General features: G+C 48.3%; 1 protein-coding gene across 1 annotated transcript; it reads left to right on the forward strand.

Moving 5' to 3' along the window:
* Positions 1-15,145: 15,145 nt before the first annotated feature.
* LOC108935595 (homeobox protein MOX-2-like) lies at positions 15,146-25,246 on the forward strand. The gene is made up of 3 exons (XM_029248495.1): positions 15,146-15,572; positions 21,924-22,096; positions 24,950-25,246. Exons 1-3 carry the CDS (start codon positions 15,146-15,148, stop codon positions 25,166-25,168), a joined length of 819 nt encoding a protein of 272 aa, XP_029104328.1. The 3' UTR covers positions 25,169-25,246.
* The last annotated feature ends 429 nt before the right edge of the window (positions 25,247-25,675 follow it).

The raw sequence follows: 25,675 nt of genomic DNA on the forward strand, positions 1-25,675 counted from the left end.
GGGGTATTTCTTCTGCACTTACGCACACGGCAGACTTAAGAGAAGTGGCTTTTCCAGTCATTTTAAGGGTGTGTGCGTGTTTCTCCGAGAGTGCCGAGTGACGCTGCGGTTCAGACGGTCGTCAGCAAACATCTCTGAACTGCTTGTTCCTCCACGTCTCCCCTGTTCCCCATAAACCCCATTCACACTTGAGTTGCTTTCATGATCGATCCGTTTTGAAATTTGGAGACACATCAGAAAACATATTTCACGACATACTGTATTTCAAAACAAATAAAAACAGATCTTTGGCCGTTTTGGGGGAAAAAAATGATTTAATTATTTTGATGCAGTACAGTGTAGTGGAAAAGCACAGATGTTACAAAATAAAGTGTTCCATCTGTCCACTATCATTAACTGCTTCTCAGTTGCGGGGTCGCAGCGGTCGGAAACCTATCCAGGAGGCACGTGGCATGAAGGAGGGTACACCACGGGTGGGATGCCACTCTGTTTCATGGGATCCCAGTCCCAGTAAAGGCTACGTTTACTTTTTGCAATGGCTCAGGGTTTCTGCCAAGAAGGCCCCCCTCATACTTGAAATGGCCACAGGAGGGTTTGTCCACATTTCTCTCTCTCCTCATGGCCACAGTTCATGAAGTGTGATTTCAGAGCTGAGGTGGATGTCTTTTGTTCTGGGATGGATCTACACCTTTACCACAGGAGGAGATATTTTTATGGTTAATTTAAATAAACACTTTTTTCTACCGTCATTGACAGTCTTCAGGTTACATCTTACGTTTATATTTTTATACTCAGGGCCGCACGGTGGCACAGCGGGTAGCGCTGGTGTCTCCCTGCGCTGAGGGTGGACACGGGGATCTTATGTTTAGTAACACTGCCATCTGGTGGTGAAATAATTGTGCGACACTAAGATTTGCAGCTGTAATACCACAGAGCGCCAGTAGGGGGCTCCAGAAAACATTTATTGGCTTTTACACGCTTTCGTTCAGCAGACGTTTTTCTGCGGAGCCACTTGCGTTTCGGCAACAGACAGAGGGATATAAATGCGGATAGTTTGTCTGATGTCACCGTTTAATTCCTAATGCATTTCATTTGGAAATTATTATATTCCCGGAAGGCCTGACAAACAGAAAGATGGCTCACCTGTTCATGTGTAAATTTGGTTCCAAATATTTTCCCATACATCACACACACACACCCACACACATTTTCAGAATCACTCATCCCATACAGGGTCACGGGGAACCGGAGCCTACCCAGCAACACAGGGTGTAAGGCCGGAGGGGGAGGGGGACACACCCAGGACGGAACACCAGTCCGCCGCAAGGCACCCCAAGCAGGACTCGAACCCCAGACCCACTGGAAAACAGGACTGTGGTCCAACCCACTGCACCACCACACCCCCAACTTCCCATACATCAGTCGATCAAGAATTTATTAACAGAACTTGTTCGTTATACTCAGTGACCATGTTAGGTTTAACCTATCGTCCGTTTTGCTTCTGAGAATTGTTCCCTAAACTGCTCCCTAGGTGGTCATTCTGGAGCCCTGGGTTCCAGGGTTCCTTCTCATCAAGAGCATTTGGCACCCAAGGGAGCATCGGCCTTTGTGAGACACCCAGCGAACCACATGCCACAAATCCGCCTCATGTCATTAGCCTGATGAGAGGGGGAAAAAAAAAGAACGGACTGGCCGTCTATCCGCACGGCTTCCCCCGTCCTGCGGTAATTGCGCTCATAAGCGCACCACAGATGGGAAAATGATGACAGCCTTCCATTCGCTTCTCTTCTGAACGCAGCTGGCCGTCCGCCACAGCGGCACTCTGGGTAATTAGGTCTGGCCGCAGGTTTGGGCTCAGAGGTCACGGCGCAGGAGAAGAACCCGCGGAGAAGCGGGAGATGAATAAATCTCCGCGAGTCCGCCTTCCCCAGCTTCCGCGGCTCCACGTTGGACGCAAATAAAGCCGCGAGGGAGACGCCAACGGAAAAAAGGCAGAGCCCTTCGTTTAGAGGCCGCTGGACGCCAGGGAATGCGGAGCGCCAGGAAATAATTACATTTATTCATTTAGCTCCTGCTTCTCCAGCGCGACTTAGACCGTTGGCTTACCTGCAGCGAATTTTACCCCTTTATACAGCAGATTAAACTTCACTGGAACTATTCGGGATAAACCCCTTGGTCAGGAGTACTACCGCAAGAGGGGGCATTTCAACTTGCAGTCTCCAGCTCCGAAAGGCTGCAGCTCGAACCGCTGCACCTCCGCACCGACTCATTGCTTCGTAGAACAAGCGCACTGGACCCGAGTGCAATGAGTCAGTGTGAATGTGAACTGCTGCGCCCCCTGCTGGAGGCAACTACGTGGCATCAGCTAAGTACAGCCGGCCATCCATCATCCACTCTAATGTTCACGGTCAGTGAAAGAATATTCCGTCCGCACCACCGAGGGCAAGAACGAGGCCCAGAGAGGAGCGGCTAGCTCAGTTGGTGGTGCACGAGATTCTTAATGTCAGGGTTGTGGGTTCGAGCCCCGTGTTGGGCGGTGATATTTTATGAGATGTACATGCCTTCGGAGAAAAGCATCTGCTAAATGAATAAATGTAAGGCATCACCGGTGCGGCAGCACCGCATGTGTAACCAACAAAATCGCCAGCAGTGTTCGCTTAAACCAGCCCAACATCAACCATGTGAAACACAGTTTACTGGGGAACCGGACAGTACTGGACAGACGTGGACCTACTGCCTGGATTAGCTCAGGACCAATCAGGCGAGGCTCCTGCCACGCCGAATGGCTCCGTGAGATGGTTCCGGATAAGGCCTCTGCCTTTCAAGAGTTGGGAGCTCGGAGCCATCGATGTCTCACACGCACCGTAAAGTGAAGGTCCTTCATCCCTTTAAGGAATGATGCAAATAGTTGCAATCTTTTCTTTACGTTTCCCGCAGTCTTATCATAGTTACTTCATTACTCGTGTAACATTCGTTATCAAGCGCTCGTCCGATGCAGAGTCACGGTGGTCTGGAGCCTATCCTGGAAGCATAAGGCACGAGGCGTGATACACAATGGCTGGGACAGCAGTGCGTGAAGGGCAATCACACTCACTCACTCACTCACGGCAATTCAGAGTGACCAGTTCGCCTGAAACACATGTCTTTGAGGACCATGTGAACAACCCATGTGAACACAGGTAGAGCATAGAAACTGCGCACCGGCTGAGCCGGAAAAATGGTGATCAGCTAAACAATTATTTACAGAATGCAGATTGTGGGACTTTAACGAGTTGCAATATTAGGTATTAAAAGGTCCCTCGGGTACCTTCAGGTGTGGAACCTGCTCTACACGTTTATCTCCGGGACTTCTGGCTGAACCGCCCCACCAGGGGACACGTGGCGTGCATTTACCGCAGGGCCTGGAGCTCAGAGACTGTCGCCGAGCGGATCCTCGCCGGACGGTACCAGAATCCCAGAGGGGGGTGCGGGTGTTCCATTCCACAGGCCTGGTTTTGGCGCACGCTCATACTTCAGCACACGTTATAAATCATCTCCGTTTCAGAACCTCCAACGGGCCGCTCTTATTCCGACCCGGCAGCGAAGGGCCCGTCGGCTGCGTCCCGATCTCGTGCTCCTCCAGCGTTTCTGCCGGCGCGAGCAGTTTTCGGAGCCGCGCCGTAAATCCTGGGGCCTCGTGTTCCTTAATGTCACAGAACGCTTTTTAACCGCCGGTGATGTCATTTCCTGCTTTTAAGGCCTGATACGACAGACCTTTGACAGCAGGGCCGCTGGCGGTGGGGGGGGGTTGGGGTTTGGAGCTCGGAGAGACCAGGCCGTTCTGATTAAAGATGTAAAACCCAGACCGAGGAGCCCTGGGCTGCCGCAGCACCACGACGGCGCGGGAGCGCATCTCAGAACACGGTGCGGTAACGTCGGAGTGCGCGGCTCCCCTGTGGTCGGGGCCTCGTGGGGGGTGCGGTGGGGGCGACATCACAGGGAAGCGGGGCCTCCGTGAGTTTACAGCCCAGAAATAAATTCAAGTTCTGGAGCAGGAAACCCAGCCCAGGACTAGCGGGATGGCTGGGGGACGGGGGGGGGGCTTTCTTTCCATTAATACCCTGAGCCATGTGACCACATCCCCCCTCCCCCAGTGTCACAGGTCATATGTTCTTGTTTTGCGTCACTGGCGTGTGACACTGTTTCACATGAGGTTCGCATGTTTCATTTTTATTCCGAATGCTTTTATCTGATTTACCGTGTATTAAACCGCTTTTTGAAAACGTTATATTGGCTTCACGGCTGGAATTGAACTGGATTTATACCCTATTGCTAATGAAAACCGCACAGGGTACATCAGAGCAAGGCCGAATTTACTTGATAAAATGCAAAGGACGTGTTTTATTACTAAAATTGTTGGTTAAATTGAGTGTTTTGTACTCGTTACTTGAAAAATAATATTCGGCAATATTCAGTTCTTTCTTAATATTAGTGTATTTTTCATAAAAATACAATTTCACTGCCTAGAAACAAGGGGACTAAATTACCATGGCTTTGCTGGAAATAAGATGTATCAGTTTGAAATATAAGCAAAGTACAAAAACCACGTTTCTTCAACCCGGTTTTGGACATCTTACGTGTTTCATTAAAATGGAAATAAAATCCAACCTTTGGCCTTGGAAGGATGTTTGAAGCTCGATGGTAAGGAGATCAATCACTTGGGCTGTCTTGCGTCGCCCAGCGTCTGACGCCGAAATCCCTCGTCTGGTTTCCAGCCCCTCCGTGCATCTCGTGGAGATCAGCGCGGACCATCTCAACACGACCTCCTGGCCCTTACCGCGGTACGACCCGTCTAATACAGACCCAGTGCAATCCACAGTTTTGACTGAGGTATGATTCTTAATGTCTCTTGTCTGACATTTTAATCCAAACAGTGGTGGACCAATTTTATACGGCTTGGTGGTGTTACTATGGTAATTCAGGTTAAGTACCTTGATCGGGAGCAGGGACCTTCCAGGTTGATGGAACAGACATAGCAGCAGCTGACATCTTCTGCTTCTTGCGATCTAAAGTCAACAATGAGGGGTCTAGCTGCGAAGCGATGCACAAGGACTAGCACGGGGCAGGGCTCCAAGGAAAGATCTGGAGAAAGTTCTTGAACGTACTGACAAAAACTGCTCAGGCAATGGAATTTTCTGTAAGACTATAGAGTTGGACCTTTTTTTTTTTTTTTAATAAAATAAAATTTAAAAAAAAGAGTAGGGAGACCATGGATCCCTTTGAACTGCGGTGCTGGGTAGACTTTTAAGGACACCATGGACAGCCAGGAAATCAAACAGATGGATATTGGATCAAACCAGAACTGTCTCTGGAAGCACATAAGATGACAGTGATGTCAGAAGATCGTAACGTCTGTAAAACCATGGGGCGGCACGGTAGTACAGCGAGTAGCACTGCCGTCTCACGGCACCTGGGTGGTGAGAGAGGACATGGGTTTGATCCCCGCTCAGTCTGTGTGGAGTTTGCATGTCCTCCCTGTGTCTGTGTGGGTTTCCTATGGGTGCTCTGGTTTCCTCCCACACTCCAAAGACATGCTGTTCAGGGTCCCCCATAGTGTGCGAGTGACAGAGAGAGAGAGTGTGTGCCACTGATGTATGGTTGAGTGACCCAGTGTAAGTGGTGTATCTAGCAGTGTAAATCACTGCGGTGAATAACATGTGTGGGCTGGTAACACTACATAGTATCCATTGGAAGTTTCTTTAGAGAAAAGCATCTGCTAAATAAATGTAAAACTTAGAGGAGAAAGAAAATGATGAGCAGCAACCAGATAGACGGACGAAGGAGTTGACATTGATGTCAACTGCCGTTGAGTCAACACCCCTGATCCAGGGTTCTGCAGCAGCAGTGGGGCTTGAACCAACAACATTCACAAATCCAGGCTACCTGCTGCCCCTTCATGGTGCATAATGGCTCGTTCATGTCGAAGGTGTAAAGTTTGCCAACCGTGAGCTCTTCTCCCGATGACAGGAGGCACAAGAAGGCCGTTCTTCACCGCTTAACACGTTGATCGCCGACACAGCATTGATTTACAACCTATTTACTTCCCAGCACCATTGGAGCAGCAGACGGCGTTCCGATAAGGCTGATTCATTTCGAACTGAACCAAACCGTGGCACGGACCTGTAAACATGTCCCGAACTGAGTTTACAACACTCAGCGTTTGGCGCATGGTATAAATTGAGGTTTTTTTTTAATCCTAATGAGCATGCGTTTCCCTAATCAGGCCCCCTGCAAGGTCGACCAAGTTCAGCGTAAACACGGAGCGATACGCGACACGCCCCATTTAGAGAGAGACGGGGATTCAGCTCCGTCTCCTCGTGGTTCTGGAGGGTGTGTGTATTTACTCAGCGCGCCACAAAAAACATGACGTGAGCCGCGTGAAGTGCGCCAGCGAGAGCCGATCCCATCCAGGTACCACGCTGCCGGGTCCCTCCACCCCGCGTTCCAAAATCCTACCGAAATGATGGCAGACGCCACCTGACAGCGAATCGTTCTGCTGTGTTTGCCCCAGAATTTATGAATGAGACTAATAATTAACAGGATAATAAAACTGAGGAGTGAGTTGCTGAGGAATTGAGAGGGAGCCCCTATTACTCATTTTCTTGTTATGTATGAGACGGTTTTATAGTCATCCAAAAAATTCACTAACCCTGACTAGAGGATGGCACAGCGGCGCAGCAGGTAGCGCTGGTGCCTACGGCTCACACACTCTGGGTTCAGACCGGGGTACAACTCCAGCTTGGTCTGTGTAGAGTTTTTATGTTCCCTGTACGTTCATGTGGGTTTTCTCTAAGTGCTCTGGTTTCCTCCCACACTCCAAAGACATGGGTTTCAGGCCAAGTGGAGGCTCCAAATTGTCCTTTGCGTGTATGAGTGATGAAGTATGTGTCATTTCCTTGTGCACAAAGGTGTCCCTGGGACTCTGGAAACACACACACACACACACACACACACACACACACACACACAGAGTATATGTATTTTTGAAGGTATTAAAACAGCAGCTGCACACACGGCCACCCAAGGTTAAACTAGTAATCAGCAGTGATCTTACCTAACGCTATAATTGAGCACTAACTAAGGGATTGCTCATAATTGTTTGAAAAACAAACCCGAGTGGATGAGGCCTCATTCTCCGGAAAGTAAATCCCGAGAGTTTCCCCTTAATTGTTTGAAAAATAAATGCAGGCAGCCGGAGCCGATTTCGGGATTAACGGAGAGTTGTTTGTGGGATTTGTGCAAGTCAATACCATCTATCATTTGTTTTACATTCTGGCAGCCAGGGTGAGACGCTCCGCCTTCAGAAGGAAAACGTTCAAGAGTCATTTACCGTTTCTTGCCGAGAAGCTCTGCAGAGAAATTAGAGATTTTTCTTTTTTTTTTTTTTTATTATTATTTCCTTGTTAACACCTATGACCCACTCAGCAGCCTCCACTCAGAACTGCAGCCATGCAGCAAAACAGATTGATTGTACATGTATCACTTTAGCTATAACCCCAGGACTCACCCTGAACACTAACGGTTACCCTAACCCTAGTCACGCACTACGGCTGGGAGGCACTACCACCTGAACGCAACAAATGGACTCTTCCGCTCAGCGAGCGTTAGGAATCCCGTCGAAATGACGCGTAGGAACTGTCCGGAGTGCAAAAACTGCATTTTAGGGTTCAGTCCTCCCTTCCCGCCTTCTTACCTTTCCGACTTCGCTCGTTCCCTCTCCCTCCAGGACTTTCGCTTGCTTGGTCCCCCAGCTGTCTGTTGCCATCACATCTGGGCCTTTCCCATATCAATCTGAGTAGACCAATTCTTTCCTGTTCTGACCCTTCCCTCACTCTCTGGTCCCCCACTGTGGAAGCTCATAGCAGTTTGGATGGGTGGGTGGGTGGATGGATGGATGGATGGATGGATGGATGGTAAAGGATAAGGGGGGGGGGGGGGTTGGAAACTTCTACCGGAGGTGCATGCATGCTGCTTTGTTTCTCCCCTGACATGCTATCTGCTCAGTGCTTTTATATGTATCTACAGAGATACATATACATAAAATCATGAGTATGATTAAAAGTTTAAACCAGTCATTCACAATTTAAAAACTGTATTATATAGTTAATACCTGTGAAGCCACACCCACCTGCTCATTTACCATCAGCTCCTGAGTAGATGATGGGACTCAGGTGCAGCAAAAATACTTAAATGGACTAACTGAGAAAATGCAGAACCATGGGGGGGGTTTAGAGTGTTGTGATACGTGGCAAGGGGTGGAGATGATGAGATGAAAGTGCAGAAGACTTGAGCTGATTTTGACCTTGAGCTCCCCAAAGAGCTGTTTACAAATTATCCTTTGAGATGATAACCACACAAAGAAATATTTTATTCAAGTTAAAATCAATCTAATTATGAGTCTTAATTGATTATCTATTATTTCACCATCAATGATCGCTTCCCTGATGCAGGGCCGTGGTGGTCCGGAGCCTATCCTGGAAGCACAGGATGTGAGGCAGGGTACTCCCTGGATGGAACACCAGTCAGTCACAGCCTAGTTCCAATTTTTGGACGGATACATACGCAGCGCCGCTGCACAGAGTCTTTGCGGTACTATTTCAGGGAAAAGAGATGAATTTGGAGAGTTCTGAGAGCTGGCAGCAGGATGAACAGGGTCTGAAAGGGTCGTGTTCACAGGCGCACGTCCTGGCACCTTGTCTGGGTTGTTGCCGCGCGGTTCTCGCAAAACAACAGCTTTGGTTAGAGGGAGAATGAGAACGTAAACCACGAGGAGGTTTCAAAGGCATGATTTACACATGGCTGCAGTTCGCTTCACTTTCCACTTCCTCCCCTCTTAATGAGCGCAGCGCAATGATATAAATCATGCCAATTGTTTCACATGAATGAGAGATGTTTCCAGATGTGGCTTGACATGCAGAGGCAGCGAAAGACAACAAGCTACCATGTAAAACCCAGAAAGACACAAAGCATCACTGGTGCAGACATCACCTGCAGCTTGGACAGGTGCTCAGGAGTGTCTCACCTCCTCACCTGGTGTGCAGCGTCCACACCAACCAGCAGGGGTCAGTGTTCCCACAATAACCATGCACTGAACATTCTCACTGGCTTTAACTGCTCCAAAGCCTTGAAGGCTGTGCTTAAATAAGTAAAATAACTCATAATGAATCAAAGATATGGAAATACTTCGTTAACTGAAACTTTGTCAAGATAATAGTACATGACGCTGTAGGAGATTTAAAAGAGGAAAATGTGAGATATTCTTCTGCCCGTTAATTCATGGCGGTACGGGGTAGCGCTGCTGTCTCGCACCTCCTGGACTCTGAGTTCAAGTGTGGATTTGAATCTGGCTCAGCTTGGGTGGAATTTGCATGTTATTCCTGTGTTTGTGTGGGTTTCCCTGGGTGCTCTGGTTTCCTCCCACAATCCGAGGGCATGTATTTCAGGCGAACGGATGGCTTTAAACTGCTCATCGTGTGTGTGTGTGTGTGTGTGTGTGTGTGCGCGTGTGTGTGTGTGTGTGTGGGTCCCATTCAGGGAGTTCCCTACCTCACACCATATGTGCTCCCATGATAGGCTCCTGGCCACCGTGACCCTGCCTGGGACAAGGCTGCTATTGATAATGGAGGGATGGACGAGTACATGAATGCTCAGTAAATAATAAACGACTCATGTCAGACCTGAAGGAAAAAATGAATGCAAAGTCACACTAGCAGAGTAAAATACGATTTAGGCACTTGGTAAGCGCTCAGGGGCGACTAAACGGAGAAGGAAGCCATTAAATCATAAAACGCTGGGTTCACTTTAATAACTGATTAATGTTATTAAAACAATATGTTGGACTGCCAACAGAGAGGAGTGCAGGAATGGTCCTGCAAGGCAGCTGATATTATGCACCAGCAGGTTCTGTTGGAACCAGAAACAAATTAGAGCCCAAAAAAGTGCACCGGGGTAAAGAAGGATTTCCCAGACTGAACGGGTGCAGCGCCAGTTTCCTGAGGCACAAAACCTCCATTCCATCCATCCATTCATCCTTTCATACATTCATCTTTAAGCACTGAATTCACAACAAAAGCATGAGCGAGAAATATGCTGCTGGCCTTGCCTCGTTCTGCTCATCCCTTCAAAGACCCTCATGAATATTAATAAGTACATTCTTTGTGGGGTTTCTGTTTATGCTGCACCTTATGAAAATGCAATGCAAACAGATGAATGCGTTTTTTTGTCAAGTTCCCGAAAGCGATTAAAAGCAAATGTTCTGAAATGCGGCCATCGCACAGATCTATGCCAGAAGACTTGTAGAATCAGCTCCCTCTGTCCCTCAGAGCTGCTGAGTCCCTGCCAGCATTCAAGAAGGGTGTCAAAGCCCATATCTTTCAGACCCATTTCCCTCCTGATCTGACAGCTGCATAAATCACACCATCACACCACCTGTCACAATCACCTCCTTCTTGCCTGTCAGACTCCTTCGTGTAGTAATGTGCCCTGGTAAAAATGGTAAAAATGGTCATATGTGTTTTGACAGTCACATCTTTCCAGGTAAAACTTTTTGAATTATAAACCAATAAACTAAACATAAGTTTGTGTAAAATATGGGCCAAATTTTGCTTTTACCACCTAAACATATGGTAGCAACACGCTCCGGCACGGGTCACACTGCCCCGATGCCTCACGGCGGAGCCCAGACCAGCTTCTCAAAGCAGGTCCAGTGAAACCCTCTCCCAGTCACAGAACTCTACAGGAAGGGCTGAATATTCACTGTTTTCAGAACACACCATCATAAAACAGCAAAGCTGTTTGATCACTAATTTATGAAGGCAAAGGCGAGTTACTGTGGTAACAAGAGCGTTCTGCACTGCTGAGATGAGCAGAGCCAAACTGCGGCTGAGCTGGAGCCAAGAGGAGACACACAGACTGTTGTTAGCGCTGGAAGGACTCGAGGTTTAATCCACATATGAATTATTTCTTAATGCTGCACCAGAAAGGAACTGGCGGTGCAGTGAGACGATGGAGAGAGTGACACCCACTTAATTGTGTCTTCTTGAGTTTCTCCTGCTGGACGGAGCGCCGGAGCGTTGTGTGCCCTTTGCGTTCTGCGTGCCGCCTTCCCGCCATGTGGGAGCTGATTTATTTTCCTGCGAACGTGCAATATTTCAGATGTATTGTTTGAGAGTCATTCACTCATGCAAGGCCTGGCTCCTTCTCAAAAAGCCAAACCCACAACTAAGGCGTCGGTCAGGGGTCTTGTTCATTAAAATGTCTTTGGCAGGAGTCTGGGGACAGAGTCGTGCCGCTATTGAGACGTACTGAAAAAGCTTTGTGGAACTAATCAGGTGGACGCCGCGCTCTTTGAAACACACATAGTGTGAATTTACATTTATTCATTTAGCAGCTTTTCTCCCAAGTGACACAGAGTGATTATTAACTAGTATTAAGCACCCTTATCCGGGGTAAAGAACAGTGTACTGAGTGCCCTGCAGTGATTCACTGGTCTGTAGTGCAGAGCAGTGTACACCCACACACACACACGCACGCACGCACGCACGCAATTTAGAGTCATCAGCTCACCTGAAACACATGGCTTCAGACTGTGGGAGGAAACCAGAGCAAACTCGACACATGTTGAGCTGAATCCGAAGCCACATTTGAACACACATCCTTGGAGCTGTGAGGCACCAGTGCTACACACACATTGTACAATGCATTCACTATGTAGCAGATGACTGCAGAAGAAATGAAAAAACTGGAACAAGATAGAAACTTTTCAGAAGCCTTGGACGCAGTAAGAAGAGCACCGCTGTGGACCATTCTCCGTTATGGAACAATTATGAAAACCAGGACCCTGTCCTGCTGATGTCGACTAAGATTGCTTTTTTAAAAATTATATGTACATCTAATACAATGCAATAAATAATACAATAATATTTAATAATTTTAAGCAAAAAAAGGTCAGATTTTTTGTTGAAGATAGAATCAGCAATGTTGAGTGAAATTAATTTACGGACATTTTCCCCAGTTAAAAAATATGCTTGTACATATTTTGCAAAACATTTACTTAAAAGACTAGTTAATAATGCTAAAAAAAAAAAATGCTTATTTTTAAAGTAACTATTTGCACGACACTATTCCTTGAAATCTTTACAGTAGTAAACAGTTAATAGAGTTATTGTAAATTTCTGCTTTAGATTTTTCTTAATAATTTGTATGATAAAGTAAATAAAACTGTTGACTACTTTAAGTTTGAATACTTAAAATGAATTCAGTATAGCACTGGATATACCGGGAATTTTTTAAACAAATTTTATAATTGATTCCTACAATCCTGTACCCTGCTGTTGCCTAGATATCTGTTTTTCTTACTGGATTAACACAATAATAACTCATAAAAATGTTTTTAACTATTACTTATGGTGGGAAGGCACATGGAATATATGCCATATAAATATTCTTATTAATACTCATATACTTCTTAAAGAACCAGAGACTATTAAAGTATGAAATGCACAGACACACACAATGTGCACTTAATTAGTTATATTCATTATAATATCCTTCAACTGCATCCTTTTTCCAAATTTTTTATTAAATTATCACAGGTGATGATTTACAAGAACAATATACTTGAGCACTCAATGCCTGTTACATACAGCTGGTGTCCCTTTTCTCTTTATGTTCTTTTGGGTTATATTTCAACGGGACATAAATATAAGCGACTGTTTATTTAAATATGACCGAAGCTGTACGAGACGGTTAAGGGCCACAGCGAAAGACGTCCGTTTAACCTCCCCGTTCAATAGATACCTTTTCTCAGCTTAAAGTGTACCGATAACTGCTTTCCTACTTCATTCATTATGAAACCCCAAAAATTAATTTAGAGATCCATATATTACACACATGGGGGATGCGGTGGCACGTCGGGTTTGGCCGGGTCCTGCTCTCCGGTGGGTCTGGGGTTCGAATTCTGCTTGGGGTACCTTGCGATGGACTGGCGTCCCGTCCGGGGTGCGTCCCCTCCCCCTCCAGCCTTGCACCCTGTGTTGCTGGGTTAGGCTCCGGTTCACCGCGACCCTGCTTGGGACAAGTGGTTTCAGACAGCGTGTGTGTCTGTGTGTATGTTCCACACTAAAACTAATAAAAATGTCGCATAAGTAGCAAAAGACAATTTAAAAAAATGCTCCACATTTTCAAAGTGCACTTTAAACACACAAAAATCCACCATCAAAAGGACTCATAACTCGGTTTCTCAGTGCCTTAACTACGTACGCCTAAACCTGCAGGTGGGACGCGTGGCCACAAACACGTGATTCGCCGGAACATCCGAACGACGGCGGAAAACGAAGCTCCTTTTGAAACTATTTGACCGACGGGCCACATTTTTGAAGGTGAGAACCTAGAGTTATTCCACTTTGCGGTGTGCTTTGGTTCCTTCGCTAACACCCAGCTCATGCTCCGAAGAGGCACCGGGGCGCTTTCCCGTGGAAGACGCTCCCGTCTGCGCCAAACCCCCGGCGGGTTCCTTAGGGTCCCATCGCCGGAACATGCGCTTCAGGACCGGGACCAGAACCATTCCCATTTAATCAAAGACACATACATCACGGTGACAAGGCCGGCCGGCCGGCGAGCTGCTCCACTCACGTCCACCAAATCCAACGCTTAAAACAGAATTTATGGTGGCCACTCTATCATGTGCTGCACTTTCATATTTAAACTCAGCTCATAAAGCTAAAAATTTCACTTGCATGAAAGGGGGGAAAAAACAGTAAAAGCACAAAAACTTTTGACATGAAAGAATCTAAAAGAAGAAAATTAAAAATAACTGGCAACAACGCTGACACACTTATATGTAAGATTAAGATTTTTATCTTGTCTGGAGTATTAAATTATTATAAATCGCAAAAAGGTATCATTACGGAGTTTATAGACACTGGAAAAAGAAACAGTGCTTTCTTAAATTTCCAAATTATTCTGGAACTGTCTGTGTGCTTTTAACCATATATTCTTAATTAAATTTCCAGCACAACATACATGTCAACATTTTTGGCTATTCACAGTAATAGGTCCCTGGCTGTGGTATTGCTGGAAAAATGAAAGTCAAAAAAAAAAATTGCATGCGCTTCTTTTGGCTCCAAAATCGTCTGTCGTTCTGTAGGTGTCAGTAAAACGAGACCAGGTCCGGTCGTCACTGAACAGTGTCTCATTTACCGCCAAGAGATGTCGTGTTACTTATTTATTCAGTTAACCCTATAATCTAAAGCAGTTTGCAGTGTTAAATTACTGAGAGCGATTTACCCGTTTACTAAGGGTAACAACCTTCCTCAAAGGCCCTGCTCTCGGAGTGGGATTTGACCTGGAGCACAAGGAGGAAGTTCTAACCGCTGTGCCACCTGCTGCCCAATGGAAGCTGCGATACGGTGGGGCTGAGGACTGAAAGTGCTGGATGCTGAGGAAGTGACCGTGGGCTTTCAGTGACTGAGCGTCAACTCACAGTGGACCATGGACTGTTCCGAAAGACCTGTTAACCCTAACCCAACTCTAACCCCTACCCTGACTCTAAACTTAACCCTACCCCTAACCCTAACCCTAACCCTAACTCTAACCCCCACTCCAACCCTAGCCCTCATTCTAACCCTAACCCTAACCCCAGGCCTGCGTAAACATCTCCCCAAATGAAGTGTCAAAACAGACCAAAAGCAGCTTCTGGAGGCCCCCACTTCACTAGGCCAAAACAGACGACTTGCTCTGCGGAGTCTCTGCCCGGGCTGATGTGCGCCGTCCCTGTGTGGTCAGAACGCTCTGGGCTCCGGCCCTCCTCCTTCTCACGTTACACCCTATTTATAACGGCTCCTCGGCCGCCTCCCGCCGTAGCGCCTGCGCTCAGAGGCTCCCTCGCTCCCCGCGCCGCTGCTCTCCGCTCTCCCGCCGACTGCGATCCCCGTGCCGACGGCCGCGTGCCGACCGCGGACAGCCTAAGCGGCGGAGCAGCGCGTCGACGCCGCGCGCTTCGCAGCCTTCCTTCGCGCCTTCCCTCCGGGAGGAGGCAGGAGGCCCCGCGCCTGGGGCGAGGTCCTCGTTCCCCCGTCCCCCTGGCCGGAGCGGGTCTCGTCCGGTGATGGATCACAGCCTGTTTGGCTGCCTCCGCGGCCCCCCGGGGCCCCACGCCCCCACGCAGGGCCTGCATTCGGCCTTTGCCCAGTCGCCGCTGGCGCCGCACGGACACTCCGAGCGCGGAGTCTCGTACCCGGAGCTGCCGGGGGCCTCCCCGCCCTGCGCGCTGCCGGGGTACCCGGGCGAAGGGGCCGTCTTTGGCGGGCAGCTCCACCGGGGCCACCACCACCCTCCTCCGCAGTCGCAGCCGCACGCGCCCGGGTGGCACGTCTCCCAGATGCCCTCGCCTCCGCCCCCGCGGAGCGGCGCCCGGCACGGCCCGTGCGCCCCGCCCCCCGGCCCCTCGTCCCCGGACCTGCGCTCCGGAACCCCGACGACGACCCCGGCCGACCCCGACAGGAGGAACGGCAAGCGGAAAAGCGACAGCTCAGGTAAGGGGAGGAGAGGCGCGGGGCTCCTGCTGCTCCGGTGGCCCCGGCGCTCGTGCGGAGGATCTCTCGGCGCCCACGTTAACGAGGCGATGACCGGCGAAAAAACGGCACGCACCTCAGCGCGAGACAGGGAACGTCTCTCGGGTCATAATCCACCGTCAGACGCGTTCGCTTTCGAACGGGAAAACTCGGACCGAACGGTCCGCCTTGATGTCCGGACGTGTTTAAAACTCTCACCGCCATTAAAACTGATGACGACATTCGCCCGACAGATTGAAACGGGATTTTAAGCAATATTCCACATGTGCGTTTCTGTGTAAACGGAACCAGGAATGCAGGGAACCGCAGGGAAAAGCTCTCCCCGAAAACGAACTTCCAGATGCTGGCTGAGCTCGGCCCTCGAGACGAGGCCTCCACGCCGAGAGGAAAGGCGAGGTCCGCACACGCAGTCGGGCGCTGAAGGGTGCGCGCACACACACACACACACACACACACACACACACACACACACACACACACACACACACACACACACACACACACACACAGAGGAGACCGCACGAACAGGTTGTGCTTCCCACACTGGGCTGATAGGGTTCTGTTGATCTTGGCATTTGCCTTTCCTTCATATTTAAACCGATCCACCTATACGTCTAATTATGCTTAAATTCTAGATTTATTTACACAAATTGGACACCATCTGTAAGATCCTCTCACCACTTGCACAGCATTTTAAAGGAACTAAAATTAATAATGGAACCAAAAATTTTAACGCTCTAAAAATTTCTTATGTAATATAGCTGAAACTGTTAGTACTGCCAAAGGAAGTTATCATTATTATTATTATTATTATTGAATTAAAATGAATCTTCTTCTTGGGTTTAATTTGGTGCTTCTGTACCTCCTCCTTTGTGGCAGAGCTGAACTGTTCAAAATGTTCTAGTAGGTTAGACAGACCAACTCTGACCTCAGATGTTGCCCGAATTTTAAGTATTCTCTACTTCTGTGTATTTGTAATATTTCAAGCCTGATATAAATAATTTCATGCGTTCTCACTGACTGAAATTAGCACCTTCTTCATATTTTGGAACTTCGCATTAGGAAGTCGACCAAGTTCTAAAAATCGAAACGAAACGATGGCGTTAAGTAGGGGATTGTGGAATTTAATAATGAGCTTTTGTGGAAGTTCACACCTTCTCGCGCACCTCCGAGTGTGTGTGTGTGTGTGTGTGTGTGTGTGTGCGCGCAGCTTGTCCATGTGTCACTTCATCCCGGAGGAAATATTCCCGAGAGCGGAAACCTGAGCACCACTTCCCACATGCACCGTCTGCTCTTTCACACACAGCCTCACATTTAGGATCTCGCTGCTATTCTGCTTCTTTCACAGCATCACACAAAGTTTCTGTCTCTCCACATATTCGTTCCTCCTCGGAATCAGATCGAAAGTTGAAAATACCCAATAAATAGTCAATAATTTTTCAGAAGTGATGATGACAAGGAAATTATGAATTTTAATACGTAGAAGCCTATTCCTGCGACGGCATGTTCAAACTGCAATATTTGATTTATTTAAATATATCGTAGTTTATTATTCATTATTATTCATCTAATTATAATAATAGTTTTGTGAGCTGAAACATTATATTTGCATGTACTCATTTTTCTCCAAATTTTGGAGCCTTTTGCGTAATAAATAACACTGATTCACGCGCAGATGTTCAAGATTTTCGTATTTCATAACGTTTATTAAGCGAGCGTCCGTTCCGAAAGCAGTCGGTTCTGAGCGGAAGCCGCACTTTCTGAAGCTGCTCTTGAGAGCTGGTTCTAACCGCTCTGGTTATGGGAAGAAAGCGGAAGATAGTTTCATAGAGATTTTTTTTTATGGCATTCAGAGCTCATAAAAAGAGCTTTTCTAGTCTTGGTTAATTTCTTTAAACCCGCGAACGTCCCTTGGAGTCATTGCTAGAGAACGCCATGTGCCCAGTAACGCGTGGGGAGGGGAGGGTCGCTCTACGGGAACCCTAAGGACGCGTAGTGCCCGCCGTAAAGACGGGAAGGTGAACGAGGCCCTGGGACGCAGAACGACGGGGGTCTCGTCGCCGAGGACCGCGCTCACCGTGGTTCGCCGAAAGAGTAAACATCTTCGGTTGCTCTTGCGCCGAGAAACAGCTCGCCTGTAAAAGCGATTATTTGCGGGCCAAAGAAAACACCCGTCCAGCTTGGCTGAGGCCTTAACGGATGTTCAGTATTTACCGCAGTATTTACAGCCGGATTTACGGCAGCGCGGGACCACGCGGGTGAGGTGTAGGCTGGGGGCGGGCCGGGGTGACGGTTCTTCCCAGACAGGCTCCAGACAGGCACCGCATAGGGTCCAGGGTGGCCCGAGACCCCCTGCTCCCCAGGGACAGCATAATTAAGATCATATTTAATTCAATAATAATAGTATCACACACACACACAGTGTTTGAAACTGCTTGTCCCAAGTGGGGTCCGGAGCCCAACCCGGCAACACAGGGGGCAAGGGATACACCCAGGATGGGACTCCAGTCTGGCGCAAGGTACCCCAAGCAGGACTTGAACCCCAGACCCCCCGGAGAGCAGGACTCGGTAAAGCCCGTTGCGCTACCACACCCCCCTAATAATAATACACACACACACATTTTCTGAACCGCTTGTCCCATACGGGGTAGCGGGGAACCGGAGCCTACCCGGCAACTCAGGGCGTAAGGCCGGAGAGGGAGGGGACAGACCCAGGACGGGACGCCAGTCCATCGCAAGGCACCTCAAGCGGGACTCGAACCCCAGACCCACCAGAGAGCAGGACCCGGTCCAACGCACTGCGCCACCGCGCCCCCCCCCAATAAAAATACTCATAATAATAATAATAATAATAATTCCATCCACACTACGATAACGGCTCCTGCGCCACGTTCTTGTTTCCACAATCGCGCAACCAAATATTAAACTTTTTAAAGTGGACGTGAAATTTGAGTGCGGACGCGGAGCTGGCTTCAGAAATGTGAATATTTGGTTTTTATGTCTTTGCTCAGTGCGGCAAGCCCCCCGCCCCCCCAACCAACCCCAGAAGGGTCATTTAGAGTGACGGTTTCCTGTAGGCCATTAATAGCTCACAGGTGTACGCCTCCGCAAAGCTTGCCGGGACGCCGCTGGAACTCCCGCACCTGTATTTCAGTCCCTGGGCTTAGCGGCCGGCTCGGTGACCGTGTTTCCGGAAGTTTCCAGGGCTACGCCGTCTAACCGGGAAAAGGCTCATCGGTGGTCTCTTTCGCAGTTACCCCCGCAGAGGTGTATCATGCCAGGGGGCTTTGTGTTATACGGTCATGGGCTGGAAGCTGGGACCCCCGCTGGGTGCGAAGTGCTTGCTGAAAGGAGCGCCAGGCGTGAGAGAAGAGAGAGGAACGATCCGGCAACCGTGAAAGGCAGAGTGCCGGCGCCGCGGTGCAGGGCGTAGTCGGCGAAGTGCCCGTAGAAGGGGTCTCGGCGAGGCAACCTAGACGCCCCCCACGTGGAAGGGAGGAGACGAGAAACCTCTGCAGAGGCAGCGTGCAGAAGGACTCGGCGCCGAAAGGTCGTGGCTTTAAATCCCATATCTTGTCCCGAGGCTCCTAATGGAAACTTCTAAGAATTTTGCGGCAGGAAGCGACCGGTGCTTCATCTCCTCGGAGGAATATCCAGCTGCCTCCAGAAATACTCCAGATTCTATATTCAGTTTCCTTTTTTTAACACCCCTGGAAGTAACTGACGGTGACACGGCTGTCATTGCCGGGCGCTTGCAGTATTTCAGAGGTGACTTTTTATTTTTCCTCCGGCTGCTTAGAAGCAAAGTGTGCTCTACGTGTGGGAAGAAGACAAAATACATTTTAGTTAATATAAAGTTAAAGATAAAGGAAGTATAAAGGAAATCTAAAGGAGCAAAAAAAAACGTCACCTAGTTTCCGCAGTTCACATCTGACATGAGTTTCTAAAGTTTTCCGTGAGCAAACTTTGCAGTTGTGACTCCAGGCAGGTGCGAACTGGCAAACTGGATAAAGGTGCGGCACAGGACACAATTTGAAACAAACACTTGAACCCATTTGTTTTTAACAACTGGAGTGTGAAGCATAATGTCATGAAATCACAGTAGGGCAATTGTACCGACCACCACCATTCCACACATGAACGCGACACTTTTACATCACAGCAGAAATCGAGACTGACCGGCACAATCCGCAGGGGATCTGAGACACATCATCTGTCGGCACAAACCGGTTTCGTTATACAGTTGGGTAACTTTACTGGAGCGCTTCAGGGCAAGTACCTTCCTGAAGAGGACTACAGCTGGAGGTGGGATTTGAACCTATGACCTTTGTGTCCAAAGGCAGCAGCTCTAACCACTACACTACCAGCATTTATATAAAATGTATATAATTTATATAAGTTATATACAATATTTTATATATAATACATTGTAATATATGCAATACATGTCTTATTAATATATTTTAGGAAAAAGGAGACTTGGTATGAAAATAAGTAAAAATAATATAATTATAGACAGATAAAAAGAAAAGAAAGAAAGGATGGTTAAAAAAATTTAATATAATTAGGGTTCAATATTTCTATTTAAGCGAATGGGCAACGATTTATTTTCCTTTTCAAGTATGTATGAAAACGAAATGAACGTTACATTAGCTGATGGCCACGGAGGTTCTCCCTTTGCGACGTGGCAGCCGCCGAGACCCCCTCGGTCGCCGTGTCCCCCGCCCCGAAGCGTGACGCATTTTTTTTTTACGGCTGTGCGTGCCGAGGGCCGCCGGGACCCGTTCGCTAATTAAACTGCCGGCTCCGCCGCCTCGCAGCACGACGACGACAGCGTAGCGCGCCCCGAAAACAAGCCGCAAAGTCTGCTGCCGAGAGCCGCGTTTAGAAAATTAACACTCTGCCCTTTTTTCTCACAATAAAAACCTGAGAAAAAAACAGCATCTGTCTTCTGAGGACAGCACCAAAACAGTCTGGACATAATTAGGGCCCCGGCTGAGCCGAAGCGCTCCGGCAACGGTCTCCGGCGTCGCAGGCCGAGCTCAGCAAGTGCGACTTTTTGGATTATACGAGAGTCCCACAAAAGCGGCCCCGGCTTCACCGCCTTGGTGTTCAGAGTTAAAAACAGAGCGGCCGGTTTAACGTGTCTCTTTGTGGACTTTGAAGCGTCCCCGCGGCGTCTCGGCCCGCGTCCTCGGACCGTTTCGAACGGCGGCGCGGCTCCGGGATCTCCAGGCCGCGGGAGCTCCTCGCGCGCCGGTCCGGCCCCGGATTGCCCCCCAGGTGTCCCTGCCACAGGCCAAACAGGCGCGCTATTGTTCTACGTACAGCTGATAAAGGGTTGGTGCCCTGGAGGGGTCGCACCCCACCCCACCCCACCCCACCCCACCCCACTCTACAGCTCGCCTTGGACCACCCACTTCACGACCGAGGGGTGGGAGCAGAGCCTCGCAGTTCATGTCTCTGGGGGAATCACCTGTGACGAGGCTTTTAAAGAAAAAGAAGACAGAAGAACCCTTTAGACAAAGGAAGAGGGACAAAGCAAAGTTTGCGCTGGGTGTGAGAACAAAGAATGAAATAGGACTGCAGGTCTCAAAACTGTCAGAGCTGGAGAAGTGGTTAAACAGAAACAGACAGACAGACAGGCAGTCAGTCAGACAGACTGATGGACAGACAGACGGACAGACGAACAGACAGACAGATGGACAGACTGATGGAGAGATGGAAAGACAAATGGACAGATGGACAACTGGAAAGACAGACAGATTGACAGACGGAGACATAGAAAGACAGATAGACAGACGGACAGACAGATGGACAGACAGATGGAGAGATGGAAAGACAGACGAACAGACAGACAGATGGACAGACTGACGGAGAGATGGAAAGACAAATGGACAGATGGACAACTGGAAAGACAGATGGACAAACAGACAGATTGACAGACGGAGACATAGAAAGACAGATGGACAAACAGATGGAGAGATGGAGAGATAGAAAGACATAGACAGATGGAGAGATGGAAAGACAGATGGACAGATGGACAGACCGACACTGGGCTCCACTGCAGCTCCGCTTGAGCCCAGACACACAATGACTCCCAGGCCTGCAGATCAAACACATACGATTATTGTGTTATAAAAGGTGACTTTTTACCATAATTGCTTCACGTTCAGTAACATTGTGCCACTAATGGGAACCAGTTCCCTTTTCACTCCTTTGAGTTCATAACGCACTCACTTCTTATTTTACTCTTTTGCCCCAGTTCTGAAAGTGAACGGCTGCTGGAAAAAGCGCTGTTTTCCATTTCAGACTCGCAGGACGGCAGTTACAAGTGCGACGCGAGCAGCAAACCCAGGAAGGAGCGGACGGCGTTCACCAAGGAGCAGATCCGCGAGCTCGAGGCCGAGTTCTCGCACCACAACTACCTGACGCGGCTGCGGCGATACGAAATAGCGGTGAACCTTGACCTCACGGAGAGACAGGTGCGCTCGCTGCCGTCTCTAAGGAACGACGGGCTGCGCCGTCCCCGACCTTTCCGTTTCGTCGAAATGAATTCCAGCTGAAAACGAGTGCAAAAAACACACGTGAGCTATTTTGCAGGAGAAAGTTCCAGAGCATTTAGTCACTTTTTACTGGTTCGTTTCGAAACGCGCCGCTGCACAAGTTGCCCCTGTGGAAGGTGCGAGGGAAAGCGAGGGGAAGGTGTCCGACGCGCGAATACCATATCCCAGATGCTCCTGCGCCCTCTCGTCCTCAGACAAGAAACAGGCTCTGGCGAAAGGTGTGATGTCTGGCAGGTCACGTGTCCCCCCCCACCCCCCCAACCCCATCCCACTCTGACCGGTCTCCTTCAATAAAGAAGACGTCAAGCAGTCGCTCAAAAAAGGAAGGCGGCGGGCGGGGGTGTCGTCTTCGTTCGCCGGAGGTGCCGTGCGGTGAGGCGTCATGGACCAGAACCGCATAACCCGCTAAATCAGAGCAGGCTGTAAGTAATTATGCAGTATTTATGCATATACATTCAGTGAATATTACAGCATAGGGTCCAGAGTGATTCGAGATGCTGTGTGTGAGATCTCGGTTGGTGTGAGAAGGCAGAAGGGTTAGGGTTAGGGTTAGGGTTAGAAGGCAGAGGTCAGCCATGTGTACTCTTTACCGAAAGGGCAATCGGCTCGGATGTGAATGAGACGATGTTCTATATGAGGAAGAGAAATATTTAAATCTCCTCTCTGCTGCCACGTTCTGAGTCTCATGGTGACTTTCTGCGTTCTGTACAGAAAACCAGTACCGTATACTGTACCGACATAGAGACGCCAGACACCACGGTCAGAAATGATCATTATTCGAAGGAGAAAAGAAAAGGCCACATTTGATAAAAGCTGCCTGAATGGTTTTAAAAATAAGGAGCAACAGTAAATGTGTGAGCTGACATGCAGAGAAAGTCTCCTACCGTACGATATATATCGTTCATTTTGATGTGGACGGTGCTGCTTTCGACCGAAGCGGGTTATAGATTTCTTTTTTCCGCTTACACACATCCGAAACTTGGCCGGAAAAACCGAGTGTGTGTCTTGGCCGGAGTGTATCGGTCATCCTCTGCTCCAAAGGCTGCCGTCCACCAGAGGAAGCGACATCACTGATAGGTACTGACCGGGGTGCCGCGCGAGAGCCGGACACACCGGATGGTGGGCCTCTGATCCGGCTCGGCTCGGAGAGGGCAGCCGTGCCAATTTTCAAATGACGATTTTTCTTTTGGAACCGTAATTACCTGTGACCATTTGTGATTCTAAAGGGTTAATATTTGCACCAAGCGCACGTGCGGTACTCTTTGAGACTGGTGTTTTGTGTTAATACTGATGTCTCGGGACGACTTCTGAGACCTTTTCAGCTACATTTCCTGCAGTTAAATAGCTCACAAAGAGGAGACACATTAATTATTACTGATGAGAACTGTAACACTGTATAAGTGATCTTTTCTGATCCACATTGCATTTTACCAGTGCTGTGCTGTACTGCTCAGTGAGAAAATCATAGTTTAATTACTGTGTATTTTTATTCTATGAGGCACTACACTTTGGTTCAGTTTGTGTGACCGAAAGCTGTCAGAAATGGCAAATTAATATTTGTACAGTAACTGAATGCAGCAGTGAATATAACAGGTAATAGTAGCAGGTAAATGTTGTAAGCAATAATAATAATAATAATAATAATAATAATAATAATAATAATAATAATAAACAATTTGGTCAATGTCAGTGTTTTCTTTCTTTCTAGGACTGAACCAGAGCCCATAGGAACATTAACTAGAGTAATCATATAATAAGTACAACTTTCTATTGTGGGCTTCAGATGGGTGAGCTGCTTCACCTGTCTACGAGATAATTAATTTCAATGGATGACATGCAGCGAAAGCAAAAAAAGGCAAACCTCAAAAGCTTTCACCGCAGTATTGATTTCCTGGTCACAGCATTGACCCTTGCTTAAAATAAACCAACCATGGAAAGAAAAGGGTTGAGCCAAGTGGTCTTCTCTCATGGTCGGGGAAGCGTCGCTGGTCTGTCCGGTTCCCGTCTGCACCGGCCGTTTTAAGAAACAGCTTAATCATCATTTTGGGACACGTAAATACTAGGCAGGAGTTCAGGGAAGGATGCAGGCCTTGATGCGAGTGCGACATCAGCACATAATTGCAGACATAGAAATAGCTGCGAGACGAAAGCCTCGCGCTCATCGCGGCCGCGCACTTTATGGATTCCCATGGGCGTGGGGAAAAAGGGACGACTTGCATAGACGTTGCAAATAATGATATTTTCCCCCTCGCTGTAATGAAGTTCCATAAAAGAGATGGGATGTGTTTTATTGGGAGCTTTCTCTGTCTGAAGCAGACGCTCGTCTCCCTCCGCTTTGCTCTATCAGGCCAATAAAACTCAATCTGAGCAGCTTAGTCACGCGAGAAGACGGAGTTCACAAAAACAGCTTCAGAAAGAACTCGGACTTCATCTCACGCGGGGGTGCAATGCTTCATGGGAGACTGCTGTTCCGGAAAGCACTTTGGAACTACAGGATCCCTCTGACGGTTTTTCTTTCCGTTGCCAATGCATTTGTCCACTTTGAACCATAGACTTTTTATTCAGATTTTCCATCCATCCATCCATCCATCCATCCATCCCTGCATCCATCCATCCATCCATCCATCCATCCATCATCAATAACCACTTGACTACTGCAGGATCTATTGTGTAGCTTAAGAGTACAATAGGAGGCTACGTCACAGGATAACCTTTACTACATTAACTACCACCCTACCACCATTCGTCTACAGCTGTTATTTCCTGTTCCAGGTGAAGGTCTGGTTCCAGAACAGGAGGATGAAGTGGAAGCGGGTTAAGGGCGGGCAGCAAGGTGCGCTGGCGCGGGAGAAGGAACTGGTCAATGTGAAGAAGGGAACCCTCCTGCCATCCGAGTTCTCCAACATTGCTGGCATCCAGCACCCTGCGGACTCCCTGGTCAACGACGACAGTCGCGACAGTGACCAGAGCGCCGAGCACGCTCACTTATGACAGCAAGCCGGCCTCCCGCAGCGGAGTTCGCCGACCTACTCAGGAACTGACGACTGTCAGCGGTCGAGAAAGAGTGACATCGCCAACTAATTGATCACGTTTATTTGAGACATTTCTGAGCGAAAACTCCAAAGAGAGCCTCGCTATAAATTATGATTAGGTCAAAGTCTTGTGAACATTCCATGCTGATGCCAAAGGACAAACTAATAATTGGGTTTGCACTTTTTCAGATAATTGTCTTCATTGGTTTCTACTGTATTCACTCAAAGGTTGATGAGCACAAACTCACTCAAAGGGAAAGACAATGGAGTTCTTGCTCGGCAACATCACGCATGTACATAGTTCGGTATTTTCTTAACATGGGTTTAGCAGCTCCTAAAATTAATCTAGTGCCTCCCCTTAAAAAAAAAAGAAGGAAAAACCTGAGAGAACTGATGCAGACTGAGACATCCTGTCTTTGCATTGAAAAGAAACTGTACACTTTGCAGAATTTGCACATACCTCCAC

Source organism: Scleropages formosus, chromosome 23, assembly GCF_900964775.1.
Source record: "Scleropages formosus chromosome 23, fSclFor1.1, whole genome shotgun sequence".
In the NCBI taxonomy this organism is placed as follows: Eukaryota; Metazoa; Chordata; class Actinopteri; order Osteoglossiformes; family Osteoglossidae; genus Scleropages; species Scleropages formosus.

What these genes read in the sequence shown, in the direction of transcription:
- LOC108935595 (XM_029248495.1), top strand. Translation starts at nt 15,146, where the DNA reads ATGGATCACAGCCTGTTTGGCTGCCTCCGCGGCCCCCCGGGGCCCCAC. An exon ending in GCGGAAAAGCGACAGCTCAG is followed by an intron (nt 15,573 to 21,923) that starts GTAAGGGGAGGA and finishes TTTCCATTTCAG; the next exon opens with ACTCGCAGGACGGCAGTTAC. An exon ending in TTGACCTCACGGAGAGACAG is followed by an intron (nt 22,097 to 24,949) that starts GTGCGCTCGCTG and finishes TTCCTGTTCCAG; the next exon opens with GTGAAGGTCTGGTTCCAGAA.